The 15,937-nt window shown below is 45.9% G+C and overlaps 1 protein-coding gene across 1 annotated transcript; it reads right to left on the reverse strand.

Moving 5' to 3' along the window:
- Positions 1-14,483: 14,483 nt before the first annotated feature.
- LOC142784530 (uncharacterized) lies at positions 14,484-15,593 on the reverse strand. The gene has a single exon (XM_075882953.1). It carries the CDS (start codon positions 15,591-15,593, stop codon positions 14,484-14,486), a length of 1,110 nt encoding a protein of 369 aa, XP_075739068.1.
- Between the last annotated feature and the right edge of the window lie 344 nt (positions 15,594-15,937).

Raw genomic sequence — 15,937 nt, forward strand, 5'->3', positions numbered from 1 at the left:
TGTGTAAATAGTGTCGCATGGAATCAACTTACTGTTTCTTTGTGTCTACTGTGAAACTGATTTGTTAGGTGGCAGCCCATTGTAGTTGCTGCGCAGAATGTATTTCTACACATGTACCCGTGTGCCCCTTCTTATTTGGTGAACATCTGAAAACACGTGCTTGTAATAAAAGAAAGTGTGATGAACCACCCTGTGCTTTTGTGTGAAATAAGTCTTACTGCTTTCGGCAAGGCAGTGTTCTAATCAGGCATAGGTTTCAGCATAATTGCTGTACTGTTCTTACCGCTGGGCCTTAGCGTACTCACTGCTGAGGAAAGTGGTCTCATATGCTCTTCGTTATCACGTTAAAGGTTGTTGCAACATCTAAAAACACTGCTCTATTTTAGAGCATCATGAATTGCAAATGAGTACCAACATTCCTGTTTTCTGTTGTCATAGAAATCCTCCCTTCTAGCTAATGTCAATAAGAAGTCCTTATAAATGCTGCTTATATAGTCAAAACTCCTATGTAAGATACACTTATATAAGAGACAAAGTGGCATAATAAAACCCGTACGTGTGGCTACTTTGAAATAAGGGTGATAAGAAAATTGCCATGATTATTCAATTGCTCCCCAGTGCGTGTCTCTCATACAGGTACTCAACGAGGCCCATGGCCAGAATTGAGGGTGCCCTAGTGGCCTGCCTTCTCCCACCCTCCTTAAAATTTAGATGGAGGGGTGTGTTCTACCGAACATGAATAATGAAAGTACGGGTTTCTAAAAGCCCTCAAGAGGTGGACCACCCCTGAAAAATTTCTGGCAACGTCCCGCATTCAATGGTGCAAGCTTTTATGCACATTATTATAGAATCTGCAGATTGCTTGTAATGCATGAAAGTGTCTCAGCAGGCTTTTCACAGGCATGAAACTGCCTCTTCACCTTCGTATAGTTTTGAAACACACAGGTGGGGAAAATCAGCATGCACTTCATAGTGTAGCATTTGTGCTCTGGCAAAGATACGGGAACTGTCATGAACTACTTTAGAGCGAACAAGCTTATACGGACCTCTCTGCTTTTTAATAAATTGTCACTAATACTCTGAGGTGAAATGTTTCAGGGAACTAAGGGGCTTAACTTGCCTTGTTGCGAACATGAATGGGCAGACACAAACCCAGAGAAAAACTGTCTAAAGTGGTGGTTTTAGTATGCGAACTACTTTCAATTCAATTCAATTCAGTTTATTCCGACATCACAGGAGACATTACAAAAGTCACAACAGTGATGCTGTGGGGCGAAAGCAAAAAGCCATTAAGGCTTGACGAAGGCTTTCACACCACTTTCTGACTACATGTCCATCAAAATGAAAGATTAATAAATTTCTAAGCATTTGATATTGTAACGGAGTTTAAATTTATTGCTAGTCCACCAAAGAATAATGCTTGTAATATACGCAGGAACTCTCGCTGAATGAGGGCAAGTATGTGACATCAACTTAAGCAGCTGGCTTTTCTTCCTCAGCAGGGAAAGATCCCTGAATCGGGACAGATGTTTTAGCAGCTGGCTTTTCTTTAGCGGGAGAATATTCATCCATTCGGACAGGTGTTGAGCTACCGAGAGGCCTGAAACCTGCTGGGAGGCGTGGCACTGAAACAACATCGGCTGGAGCTCCTACTGCTGCTCATGTGATGAAGCACCACACTGTGTCTTCACTGCAGATTCTGTGGTGAAGGCAGCTGCTGTCTGTGTATTGGCCGATATTAGCACCGTCAGGATCGTGTTCACCTCCGTAACTGAGATGGCTATGAAACACTCAAATCAATAAAAGGGACTTCTTCAATTGGTTTCATGCCTGATTGTTCATTATCGTGCATTATTTCCTGCTAGTCTTCTTCGTTTAGGAGCTTAGGTGTGAATGCTGTAACTGAACAGCTACTGTACATTTTATGCCTCATACGTGCATTTTTCAACCTTTTAGGTCAACTTACAATGGCTTGCCATTCTATTGTTACACGTGCACTTTTGATAAACTATATTTTATACATCACACTGTCTTTTGGCCATGTGGTAATAAAATCACTTTATATAAAATAGCTTGTGTTTGTTTTAAACAACAACACGCTTAGGAATAATAAAATGCTTCTGATTTTTACGACAACTTCCCTGGTGCTAGGTTACTCTTCCAATAACACAAAATATTTTCTCATCTGGGAGCTGAGAGCTGTGGAAATCAAGCTGCCTTATCCGACATCAGCTAATTGCACAGTGTGTGACTGCATAAGAAAGGTGTTACTAAGTTATTTTCCGTAATATGCAACAATGCTATGCAACACAGATACATTCCATTCTAACTTTTGTGCAATGCCAATGTACATAGACAGAGCAAGACTAACCTGACTGGCAGAAGGTACCAAGGCTGTGACGCTGAAAAAAGCTGCAATTTTTTTACCACAAACGCAATGAATGACAGTGGCTTTAGATGTTCTCTTAGCATTTTCGTTTCCACATTTCATGACCAATATTTTCATATACATAGCATGAATTGTCTAATTTGTGTGTACTAAAAACATGCTGCCGAGAAATACCTGAATGCAGGAACAGCGCAACCTAGCAGTAGTTACTTCGTAACTACAGAAGCGAAAAAACAAGGACAGAAATCTAAGAAATCTGGTATAATAATCAAAGAAGCTGGAGAGTTTACTTTATTGGTATAAACACTGCTCTCGCATTTTTTGCACATCTCGGATAGAATAAGCACATTAACTCTGCATGCAGTTGTACTATTTGCAGTTTTTTTATGACCTGCCAAGTTCTTGTTAGATGTAAAGCCAACATTTTATTGCACTGCTGTGGTTTGGTGATCATGCATTCTGACGTAAACAAATTGAGTATTGCAGTTATATAATTATTTAATAATTAAGAGACACTGTTCTGCAAATATTTCTCGGCTTCTTCATTTTCCCGCTTGATATGCCACGATGTAAAGCTGCGTGCTTGTAATCGGCCCCCGTAAGAAGCCATAAGCTTTTTTAATGAATTTCCCAAGCACAGTCGATGAATTAAACCACCCATCTATCGGCAGCTTTCTCTTGCAAGGCTGCCTTTACACATACATAACAGTGCATTCACACCGGCAAATAAATGAACAACTAAAGCATATGCGCTACAGTTCAAGCATATGCGCTAAAGTTGAAGCATAAGCTTCAACGCACTTTGGACGCTGGCCCTGCGAGACGATTTTCTAGCACGCCGTGCAATTGCTATTTGTCAAAAATACAACACGAGCGATTGGGCCGTACCCTATCAATGCCGTCGAACATGTGTGGCATTATTGCAGGGCTTTCTTTGAGCTCATCATATATAACATGCATGCCCTACATTTGAACCTGCATTTTACAGCTGCCCGACACTTGTGCAAAAAGGCAGCCTGTCATTTTATAATCGGTTCTGGAAATCGCGAAATGCCTAAGGCCTTTCAGCGTGTATATAATTATTGCGAAGTGGACCACATTGCATTGAAGAGACAAAGTTCTTATAGTTATAATAAACGAGGTTACATAGAATTTTCTGAACGCACACGTGTGAACCACGTTTCCGTGTTGTGTCGCACGATCCCGATCGACCGTAAAGTTACCTTTTCACCAGAAAGAACAAAGCTGGCCGTGCGTCGGATTTAAGGGGATGCCTGTTCACATCACCGCACAAGCACGGAATTGCGTTCGTAGTCTTCCAGTTAAAAGTGGCGACCGCATACGCGTGAATCCACCGCTGATCTGATACGGGCAATCCTAAGCGCTGAAGCTACTCGGTGCACCTGCTACTTTTCCCAGGCACAGGGTGTCGTATCTTCACTTGTTGCCAATCAATGGACTTGCAGCCCGCAACGAGGCAAAAGTGATTTATGGTCTCATTAGTGTATAGGTGCTCTGTGGTGTCGCAACAACCGCGTGATGCCCACGCGTTGCGCAGCTGATGTCAACATGGAGCGTGTGGGATCCAAGCAGACAACGTTCGCCGTGTGCCGGAAGTTCCAAAGTTTAGTTGTAAACTGCGATCGTCTTCTCTTTCTTTGTAAAAAAAAATTTTAAGCAACTTAGGTTATAAGGTGTTTTGCAAATTACGAACAACCTTTGTTCCCTGTTTATTAGAACAGAAATACCTGTGCTGCGTGCTCCACAGCCAACAAGATCAGCTGAAAACGATGACGTCAATACGGCAGATCGTGTTGCTTGGTGTGTGGTTGGTCGACAACTCGTAGTTTGGCCGAGTCGCATCGATCTGCAGCGATCTCGAGCGATTCTCAGCTTTAAAGCTGTGTAATAAATTACACAATTTACACAGAGAGCTCAGATTGGTTTCCAAATTACCCTTGGGACTCGGTCTACCGGCCAAATGTGTTAGTAAAAATCGCCGGAGCCGTTTCAGTGTCCCGTGAACTTCTTCCAATGTAGGCCTATGCATTCAGTGCAAGTGTTTTTAGTAAACACTGCAGTCCAGAAAGTGTACTTAGTTACCTTTTGCTATCTCATGGGTGAACTTGAGTCCCAGCAAGAAGGAGAAACATTTTTTCGCGTTTGTACATTGAACGTAAATTATGAAAATGTAATCCTGTTTCTGTGATACAGATAGTTCGTATTCTAAAAAGGCGTACTACCACGTGCAGCTACAGAAGCGTTATATGTAAAAGGCACACTGACGAATTATCAGTCAACCATCGGCACTTATCGATGTAGCATTGGCCTTTTTTTGCCTAATCCTTTTAAATCAGAACAATGCAAAAATAAGTGTTCAGAATGGACGAGCACAAAAAAGTGTAGATACAGGACAGTTGTTCGTAGTGCCTGTCTTGGGTGTTTTCATCTTCTTGTGTTCACAGTTTTCAGCGCTTATTTTTCAGTGTTCAAGGACAGCCAACTATCCCAACAGTCTGTTCCACGCATGTAATGTCCATGCATGCCACATGATTCGCTTTAGTGAACATTCTGACACCACGATACAAAACAGACCGTAGTCTGTCCTGTATCGTGGTGCTGAAATGTTTAGTCACACTCAATAAATATCTGCGAGTTACTGCTCACTTGCATGTCTTCTTTGTGTCCCCTGTTAGAACCGGCGCTTGAGCCAAGAAGTGAGGGTGCTCGGGGTTCTACGATCAAGTCACCAGAATGAGGTGGATCTTCTGACAGTCATCCACATATGGGTATTGTCCTCCAAGCCGGGAGGCGAGGCACATTGACTCACGATGCCGCAAGTGTACGACGAGATGACCCAAATGATTTCGGTCGCGACAGCGGTGACGTGCGAGAGGGGGGAAGGAAAGGGGCTTCCTAAAGTACCGGGAGATGGAGCATGGAACCCAGCACCCACCGCGTTCTCATCCGAGGAACAGGCAACTTGGCGCTGGAGGCGGAGTGTGGTGGCTACGTCCAAGTCAAACACATTTACCAGGGTTGGTGTGGGTTGCACCGTCTAAAGTGGCGTGGTGCCCTATCCTTGGTCAGAGAAAGTTAAAGGCATTCCCCCAGCTAAGGGTAAAGAGAAAAGGGACTCATAATAACCAGCCACAATGGATTCCTGCGAGAGCCTTCGACGACATCATGACGTAGGACAACATCTGCGTCTAGATGTTCATCATGTGAAGAGAAATGCTCGCTTGTAAATAACGTAGAATTACACTTTTCGTTATTATTCTCTTCATGCTTGGCGCCGACTCCTCGAGTTGCAATACTGGAAACGGTGAAGTCCTAACAGCCTGGAATGTACTCCCCTGGAATATTCTCAATAAAACATGCTAGAATATGCCAAATAGAAGCCTGGAATATGCTGCCCGGAAGTATTCATTCTCTACAACTAAAATAATATTTGGAAGCCTGTTCATTAATGTGTATTTGTTCTTGTTGTTTTTCTTTTGTTCCCACTTCTGCAATAGCATCATTGAGGCTGCAGTATGTAAAATAAATAAATAAATAAAACATCTCAACAACAGATAGCGGTAAAGCATTTCCGTCAAACACCGGTTTCAACAATAAGTGGTAGCGGCGCGATTTTGCAGTGAACCATTGGCGCTTCAAGACGTAAAAAAAACTAAAACCGCAATGGTGGCGATACGCTTGGGTGTCAGCTTGATATACTTGAGGTAGTGAATTCGATCACCAGAGCGGGCCGGCAAACTACAGGCTTGCAACGTTCACAAGCGGGATCCGTAGAGTTTCCTATCACTGCTAGTATGCAGCAGTGATAAGAAGCTTACAACGCTTGCATGAATCCCAACCCGCTGCGGGGGAGCACTGTGCGCAGTAAAAATATAACCAATGAGTACAATTGGCAAGGTAGCATTGCATATTTATATATTTGTTTTATTGAAGTGAAAAATATTACACTGCGGAAAAAGGGGACTGAAGGCATTAACGCCTGACGAGTTCTTTCCACCTGAAACAACAATATGCACGCAGGCGCTGCAACAGAAAGGAAAATGAGAGAAAAACCTTAAAGAAGTAGTATTTCACGTACCACTTTGAAGGCATATGGAAAGATAAAAGAACAATTTATAGGTAAATAAATTGTGATGCGGTCGTGACGTGCACAAAAGGAGCAGACTTTAGGTCGAAGGTGAAACCGTTTATTTGGGCCGAACTTGTGACCACGCAAAAGAAAAGTCAGATTAAAGCAAGAAACTGGCAATGATTGCAGCGAACAAAGCGTCGGCCACCGATCAACTGAAAAGTGGAGAAGTGTGCCGACATTTATACGCTTGTCATGGAATATTCTAGCGTTATCGCTCCCAGAGAAGTAGCTTCCAAATTAATCCGTCATGTTTACGAAGTGGGCGTAACCTTGACAAAATGATCTACAATAATCGTGAACCTTCTGGAACACTCAAGCGCAATTTGCGCTGAGCATTCAAGACAGGCTTTGCGAGCGAAAACTCAATTAAATGTAAGAAATGCTCGTGGCAATATTGTCACGGGGTCGTGACGTGACCGAAGACAGGAGACTTCGTGTTGGGATTTAACTGTTTATTTGGGCGGACCTGTGCCCGGTAAACGAAAGTCCAATTACAGCAGCAGTCTCGCACAGATAGCAGTCTCGGACTGATAGCGGCGAACGGAGCGTCGGCCTTCGATCAACAACTGACAAGCGGCGAAGCGCGTCGGCATTTATACTCTTGCCGTCGAAGGCTCTAGCGTTATCGCTGACGGTGGCGTAGGTTCCAGAACAATCCGTAACGTTCGCACAGTGGGCGTGATCTTATCGGAATGATCTACTACAGTCCGGAACCTTCTCGAAAACTGCAGGCGCGGTTTGCGCTGAGAATCGTGTGGTGTTTTGGGACGATAACAAAACTTGGGAAATGAAACGTGGCAATATAATCAAACGTATTATTGTTGAAAGTGAAAAAAGTTTAACGCAAACTCGACAGATGTCACGTACCTTAGGAATTGACGTTATGCGGAGCATGCGGAAGAAGGGTGGCATAGTTGTAAATTTTTTATTGATCGACACCTTATAGAAATGACGTTAACATATATGCACAAATGTGTCGCACACAAGCATATGTTAAAAAGTTGTGGTTGCTTATATAACGATACTAATACGAACATGAGTATTAACGGCACCAGAAGGGATAAGCTGATATGAAGCGCTGGTGCTCGCGAGGATGGAAGCCCTGGACAGAAATCCACTTGAGTGAATGTCAGTTAACTACAATTGGTGTTATCTCGACGTGACGGCTGTATGATAGGAGTACATATGTATTATTTAAAAATTGGATAGACAATTACGATCAACGTTTTGTAAGCAGTAGGTTCATTTGAAATGTAGTTCCGAGACCTGGCGTGGCTCTGATGTGATGGAATACTTATTAGCCACGCTGAATGATGTGGTTCGGATCATTCTGGCACCATGATATTTATTAGATGCGAACCAGCTCCGTGACTGTCATGTGTAGCACTGTCTCTCCGTCCGTACCGGTGCCCTCGCCGCAGCTGTTGGAGTGGTGCCAAGTAGATCACGCCCTCCTATCAGTGCGCTGTGACGTCTCTCCTCTTGGTCTGCCGTGCGCTCGCCGTGTGTCAGCTCTCTCTCGCTTCACCCTTTCCAACGCTCGCCACACTTGAGCCCTCTCCTCACGTGAATGGATGGATGGATATGGCTGTACCCTTTAGATCGGGCAATAGCTAGAGCCACCAAGCCATAATACTTAATGAACCAAAAACTAGATTTATTTTTTCTTCCTTTAAATAGTGAGGTTGAGAATTCGTACTTTGCAGTGAAGGGTATAATTTTCACTCGTGCCTTGGCTTTAGCCGGCAATCAGATAACACCCTTCTAGTTATTTCTACCCGCTTAAAGTCTATTTTGCCCTCCCTGTCCCTAAACCTTAGTGCTTTGAAAAACTCTGCGCCATCATCCTGAACTATAGGGTAAAGCCCTTCACAGAACAATATATAGTGTTTGGCAGTTTCTTCATCCTCTCCACACGCACTGCATACTGTGTCTACCCCTTCGTATATGGCCCGATATGTCTTGGTTCGCAATACTCCCGTCCTGGCCTGAAACAGTAAAGAACTACCCCGAATATTATCATAGATCCTTTCCTTGGCAATTTCCTGCTTAAAATTTCGATAGATCTCTAGTGCAAACTTCTTAATCATGCCAATTCTCCACATATTGGCCTTAGCTTCCTTCACCTTCTTCTTAACCGATAATTTTTTTTTGTTTGGCCCCCTCCTGTTTTCTAAGTATTTACCAGTCGATTTCCTGGTTCGCTTCTTCCATTTTGTATCGACGTTCTTCATGCGCAAGAAGCTGAATACCTTCCTAGCCCACCACTCCTCCCCCACTTCTCTCAATCGCTTCTCAAATTCTATCTTGCTGCTAGCTTAACTGTCCTCAAATGATGTCCATCCCATATCACCTTGTACTCCCTGATTTGGTGTATTTCCGTGAGCTCCTAAGGCAAGCGTACCTATTCCACGTTGCTTAATTTCTAATTTTGCTTGAAATTCTGATCTCATGCACAAGACCGCATTGCCGAACGTCAGACCAAGAACGATGACCCCTTTCCATATTCCTCTGACACCATCATACCTATTGTAATTCCACAGTGCACTGTTTTTCATTACCGCTGCATTCCTGTTACTTTTGGTCGTGACGTATATATTGTGTTCCTTTAGGTACTCGGCCCCGTTGCTTATCCATACGCACAGATATTTGTATTTATCTGTTATTACTAGCGTTACCGCCTGTATTCTAAGCTCACTACCTACATTGCCCAGATATTTGTATTTATCTGTTATCTCTAGCGTTACCGCCTGTATTCTAAGCTCACTACCTACATTGTCATTAAAATTCATGACTCCTCAATTTTTTCTTACTGAATCTGAAATCTAATCTATCTCTCTCATTACCGCAGATGTCCACCAGTCTCTGCAAATCTTCCTTGTTGTCGGCCATTTGCACTATATCATCTGCGTACATATGCTGGTAGTGCCTGTTCAATGAGTTTTCCTTGTTTGACGAAAGAGAGGTTGAAACTCAGTCTACTTCCCTCTAATTTGGCCTCTAATTCTTTTAGGTACATTATGAATATTAAGGGTGACAGATGGCACCCCTGCCTAAGCCCCCGTTTTACCTCTACAGGCTTGGATACCTGTTTTTTTCCACTTTATAACTACCTTGTTACCTCTATAGATATCCTTTAAAAGATTAGTGACTACATTTTCCACGCCTAGTGTTTCCAGTATTCCCCACAATTTCTCTTGAACAACACTGTCGTACCCTTCCTTGATATTCAAAAATGCTAGCCACAGGGGACTGTGTTCCTTTTCTGCTATTTCGACGCAATGCGTCAGTGAGAACAGATTGTCCTCCATCCTCCTGTAATTCCGAAAACCAATTCTGCAGTTCCCCCAGCACCACCTCATCCTTTATTCATGCCTGCAGTCTTTCCTATTTCGACGCCACCTATCTTCATTTGTCGGCGAGAAGCAGCCGCGAGCCATCGGGCGCGTGTGATACGCGCGCCTAGAGAATCTCGCGGTGCTGTCAATGTGGTAAGTGTGCCGCTGCTTGCCTCGCGATCGAACCTACGGACGGCACATCGTCATGACCCCGTCGCGGCATGCTTCCCGCTACTTTTTATACACTCTACCGCTAGTGTGGGCGTACCTTTCCCGGCTGTCGTCGGCGTTGCGAGGGTTCGCGAAGCCGATTGCGATCGCGAATGGCGACGTCAACACCAACGAGGCACAAACCAGACAAGCTGAGCGCAACCGTCGGCAGTGGAAGACCAGCGACACTGACGAAGTGCGAGTCAAGAACACCAATAGTGTTTGTGAACACAGACGGCACGCGGGTAGCACTGACAAGACGCGAGCCAAAGAAGCCGAGCGCATGCGTTTCAACGCGTCCCGCTTCCCGTGTCTTTGCGTTTCAAACAAACGTTTACTCGAGTAAACGCTACACCAAGTTTCGCGTCAAACCGTTCTTCCAGCACCCGCGTCGACGCCCATTTCAACTAAGGCAACGCCACGCGCACAGCTGCTGCTTCGCATCCCACCAGGGTTCCCTTCGGGGGAATGGTTCATATTTTTTGTACGTTAGGGGTTGCGTCAACGTTGCCGATGTCAGCGTTTTGTTAACTCTCACGCGTTACAATTATCCATGTGTGTTCTCGTAGTTCCTCGGTAAATACAAACCTTCAATCAGCCACATGGGATTATGCCCTGGACATCCCATTCATTGGTGTCTACTAAATTAAAGTAGAATAACACCAATTTGCAATATATTCGGATGGAGAGACTGGTACATTGCGTTGTGAAGATGAACGTACATCTGTAAATAGGGCATTGAATGCATTTGCAATCTGAACGTGGGACAGCCCGCTTTGTTGGAAGTAAGTGGAAGCAAGACATGTTGTGCGGTTGACTTGCAGTGATTTATAGCGCTTCTTTTTGAAGTATAATAAAGTTATCATCCAAAATAAACCTGTGACATTTGAATTTGCCGTATATCAAATGCCATTTGCTTGCTCACTGTTGTTAAGCCGTGTGGCCGCTTCAATTTAACGGTATCATTAAACTCTTTGTAAAATTGCTAAGCTACGATAAGTTCCTACACAAAAACACTCTAAACCTGGTTTGACAGTCAATATCTGTGCATGATCAATGATTTAATGCCATAAAAGCTACATGGAGATCACGAATCAGTATATGTTTTGAATATTTTGTGTCCAATCTGCTGTTTGCAGTAAAGTAAAAGCGAGGGAAATAAAATACAATATTTTGTGCGTTGCATGGTGTGGTCTTTAGGTGAGGTAGCTAATGAATATTTCAAAAACAATATATGAAAATCTAGTACACATTCACAGTTTTAGGGGCGAAGGTTTTAAAGCCGCGTGTTTGACCATGCATGTCTGTAACTGGTTCATGACCACTTTGTAACGTTTAGCTCAGAGACAAGACGACGATGAATACTTGGCTGGGCCTCGCCGTGACGAAAAGACCCCTGGCCGTTTATTTGCTGGGCTTAAGTAGCCGCGCACACAGCGGGGAAGGGGGAAAGAAAGCAAAGGAAGGAAAGTAAAGCGCACAAAACGGTGGAGAGAAGGAGACAATATCGCCTAGGGCAAATGCTGATAGCAGATAGTCCGGTCTGTTACATCTTCTCTTCACACACTTTCAAAACACTGATTTCTTTTGCACTCATTTACTTGATGGAAGGATGGCCCGTAGTGAAGGCGCTTCGGTTCGCTGCGCTGGCGTACTGACCTGCGCAGGCCAGCCAGTGGGCTTCCTGGAGTGTCTGGAGAAATGGTGGCGCTATAATCTTCCTCTGGCTGAGCTGGTTGCACCTGGAGACTTGCCAGTGGGTTGTCCGGCGTGATGTTGCCGTGGTGTCCATCACTGAACTTCGTCGGGGGCCTCGCGTCGGGGTTCGGATTACCCTCGGGGCTGACCTTGTCGTCGAAGTTTTCGTCCGTTCGCAGCAAGTGCTGTTGGTTCCGTCTCAGGAGCCCATGGTCTTCCGTTCTTACCACGTATGATCGTGGTGCACTCTCTTGTACCACTTTCGCTCGGCGTGACCAGCTTCCATGTTTAATCCGGACCACATTTCCGGCTTCCAAGGGTGGTAGTGGCCTGCCTCGGGAAGACTGTCGCTGTTTCCATACGGGCATGCCTCCGTCGACGTTGTATTCTGGAAGAGTGGCGTGCAGGCGGCGACCTTGCAGTCGTTCTCCGGGTGAGTGACCGCTGTCAAGGTGAGAAGATCGATAAGCCAACAGACCAAGCCATACATCACCCCGGGACTCGTGGGTTTTCTTTAGAATACGCTTCACGATCTGTACCCCCTTTTCAGCTAAGCCATTTGACCATGGGAACTCTGGAATCGAGGTGATATGCTCGAAGTCAAATTGGTGCACGAAGGACGCGAACTCTCGCGATGCAAATTGAGGCCTGTTGTCGGTACAAACTTGGTTGGGAATGCCGTATCGCGAGAAGATAGCAGATATCTTGTCGATTACTTCCGCCGCCGTGGTACCTCTGAGTTTCTCGACGTCAGGAAAGTTCGAATGGGCATCAAACACAACTACGTAGTGTTCTCCAGCGAATGTAAATAGGTCTATGCCTACACGATGCCACGGTCGGTCGGGCGTTGGCTGTAGCAGGAGGGGTTCACTCAGTTGACTGTATGCGTACTTTCTACATACGCTGCACGTTCGCACTCGTTGCTCAATGTCACTGCTCATTCCCGGCCAGGAAACCAGTCTGCGGGCTCTAGCTTTGCACTTGTTCATACCCAAGTGGCCTTCGTGAATTCGCTCAAGAATTTCCGCACGCATTAATTTAGGCACCACAACTTTGCAACCCTTTAGCACCACTCTATTGACCACGGATAGCTCTTCCGCATACGGTTTCAGTACGCCGTCTATTGTTATGCCATCTTCCATTTGTTTCATGGTGCGGCTGAGACGCGGATCTTCGAGGGTTTCCTTCTGCAACCGCAACATAGTCGCTTTGCTTATGATGCTGGTGAATACTTGCGTTGTGTGGACGTCGACGTCCTCGACTTGGTCGCCTCCACCAGTTGGTAGTGCGGCGCGAGACAGCAGGTCTGCGAGTAACAGGTCCCTACCAGGTACAAACTGCAACAAAAAATCATATTTCATAAGACGGATGAAAAACCGCTGTAGCCTGGGTGGCATATCTGCAGTGTTCTTTTCAGCAATCGCAAGTAATGGCCTGTGATCAGTTTCTATCGTAACGTTTCGTCCATACACGAACTGATGAAATTTTTCACAAGCGAAAACAATTGCCAGTGTTTCCTTTTCTATCTGGGTGTATCGCTCTTCACTCGGCGTCAGTGCTCTTGAGGCGTAGGTCACTGGGCGCCAGTCATCCCCGTGTCTTTGCAATAAGGCAGCGCCGATACCTGTTCCTGAGGCGTCCGCAGTTATCTTAGTGTTTCTTTTTTCATCAAAAAGAGCCAGCAACGGAGGCTTAGCGAGCGCTGCGCAGATCTGGTCCCATTCGCGCTCATGGGCTGTTGTCCACTGAAACACCGATGCTTCTTTCACCAGGCTACGCAGCAACGCCGTTTTGTCGCTCAAAGCTGGCAGGTACTTCCGAAAGTAGTTCACAACCCCGAGTAATCTGCGCACACCCTGTTTATCTTTTGGGGCTGGCATGGCACGGGCGCTTTTGATTAAATCAGGGCTCGGACTAATTTCGTCTCTACTGATAAAATCGCCAAGGAATGCAACCTGCGTGGTGCAGAACACGCATTTAGCTGGATTAAATGTCAGCCCTTCCTGTTGTGCCCGCCTTAGCACTGCGATGACGCGTTCGTCGTGTTCTTCCTTTAAGTCGCCCCATATTAAAACGTCGTCTACGTAGACGCACACTCCCGGCAGCCCTTCGAACATCTCTGTTAGAGTCTTCTGGAACACCTCGCTGGCTGAGGAAATTCCGAAAGGCAGACGCAAAAAACGGTACCGCCCAAGTGGTGTCGCAAAAGTGCATATTCGTGAACTGGCCTCATCTAAAGGAATCTGATGAAAGCCGGCATTAGCGTCGAGCCAGGAGAAGTATTGTGCTCCTGCTAGCTCGCTCTCTATGTCCTCTCGTGAAGGCATAGGATAGTGCTCCCGCTTAATGCTCCTGTTCACTGCTCTAGGGTCCATGCAAATTCGAAGGGTACCATCCTTCTTGTGTACAACTACCAGGGGGCTCACCCAGTCAGTTGGTTCATCCACCTTGACGATGATTGAGGCCTTTTCCATTCGTTGCAGTTCTTGTCGCAGGCGTCTTTTCAACGCTATGGGTACTCTGCGGGCAGGCTGCACGACTGGAACTGCATCCTCTCGTAGCACCATTTTGCAGGGTCGCTTGACGCAGCCGGTGCCGCTAAAGAGGTCAGGAAATGCAAGCTGGAATTTATTTGCTCATCGCCTACATTCACGGCGTCCGTCGTCACTGGTACCAGACCAAACTGCTGGCATGTCTATAAGCCAAGGATGGCTTGGCGCCCCTTTTTCACGATAAATAACGAGACTGAATGCTGTGCATCGCCTATATCGCGGTCTTCGGTCGCCACGCCGACGTGTTTGATTGCACTGCCGTTGTATGCGGCGAGGACAGCGGCGCTCTTTCGCGGAGTGCTTACGTGGGCGATTCGGTTGAACAGGGTTAGGGGCAGCAAATTTGCCTGAGACCCGGTATCTACCTTGAATTGTATCTCCTGACCGGCTATTTTTCCGCGAACCATCCAATCCGCTCCTAAGTCTCCGGTGACGCCGCAAATGCTGATGCCCAAGATGTCAAAATTTTCATCGCTTTCTTCGGCTTCGTGAACCTCGCTTATCTTGCACGCATTGTTGCAGCATACGGCGAAGTGATTTCGTTTTTTGCATGTATAACAAGTTTTTCCATACGCCGGGCACCGCTCGGGGGCATGTACCTTGTTACAATTTCGACACCGAGTTCCATTCGCAAACTTCGTGCGGTGTGTGCGGCGTGTAATGTCAACGTGCAGGCTTTCGTTTGACCCTGCTGCGCTCTGAATGGCAGCAAGCTCAGCGGCTTTGCAAAATTCTTCTGCTTTCTGCAAGTTTAAGTCTTTGTCACTCAGCAACTTTTCTCGAAGTTTCGCATTATTTGTCCCAAACATCACTTGATCCCTAATCATTGACTCTTCAAGTGTACCGAAGTTGCACAGCTTTGCTTGCTTTTTTAAGTCCCGTAGGAACCGCTCAAAAGGCTCGGCCTCTTCCTGTGTTCGCCGTCGAAAAATGTGCCTTTCGTAGACTTCATTACCCTGGTCGACACAATAATCTTCAAACTTGCGCACTAACGTGTCATAATCTTCTCTGCTCTCACCTGCGGCAAACGAGAAGTTGTTGTAGACATCGAGTGCCTCGTCCCCCGTGGTGCTCAGAAGAATCGCTGCTTTTACGGCCGATGGGCGGGGCTTCTCCGGTTCCGTAGCGGTGATTAACAGCTGCAGCTTCTGCTTGAATACCAGCCAGTTTTTTCTGATGTTACCGGACAGTTCCAGTGGTTCCGGGGGCTTGACATGGTTCATTTCGAACGTCAGGACCACTTCTGACACCATGTAACCTTTAGCTCAGAGACAAGACGATGATGAACACTTGGCTGGGCCTCGCCATGACGAAAAGACCCCTGGCCGTTTATTTGCTGGACTTAAGTAGCCGCGCACACAGCGGGGAAGGGGGGAAAGAAAGCAAAGGAAGGAAAGTAAAGCGCACAAAAAGGGTGGAGAGGAGGAGGGGACGATATCGCCTAGGGCGAATGCTGATAGCAGATAGTCCGGTCTGTTACACACTTAGTTGTAGAACTCACTCAGCATATGGCGCTAGTGTGAGTCACAGACAGATGGATGGACAGACAGACAGATGCATGGACGGACGGAGCAAGAACGGACGAATGGACGGAAGT

The sequence above is a fragment of the Rhipicephalus microplus genome, chromosome 2, assembly GCF_043290135.1.
Source record: "Rhipicephalus microplus isolate Deutch F79 chromosome 2, USDA_Rmic, whole genome shotgun sequence".
Classification (NCBI taxonomy): domain Eukaryota; kingdom Metazoa; phylum Arthropoda; class Arachnida; order Ixodida; family Ixodidae; genus Rhipicephalus; species Rhipicephalus microplus.

Coding starts and splice junctions, on each gene's coding strand:
- LOC142784530 (XM_075882953.1), bottom strand. CDS start 15,593: ATGGTGTCAGAAGTGGTCCTGACGTTCGAAATGAACCATGTCAAGCCC.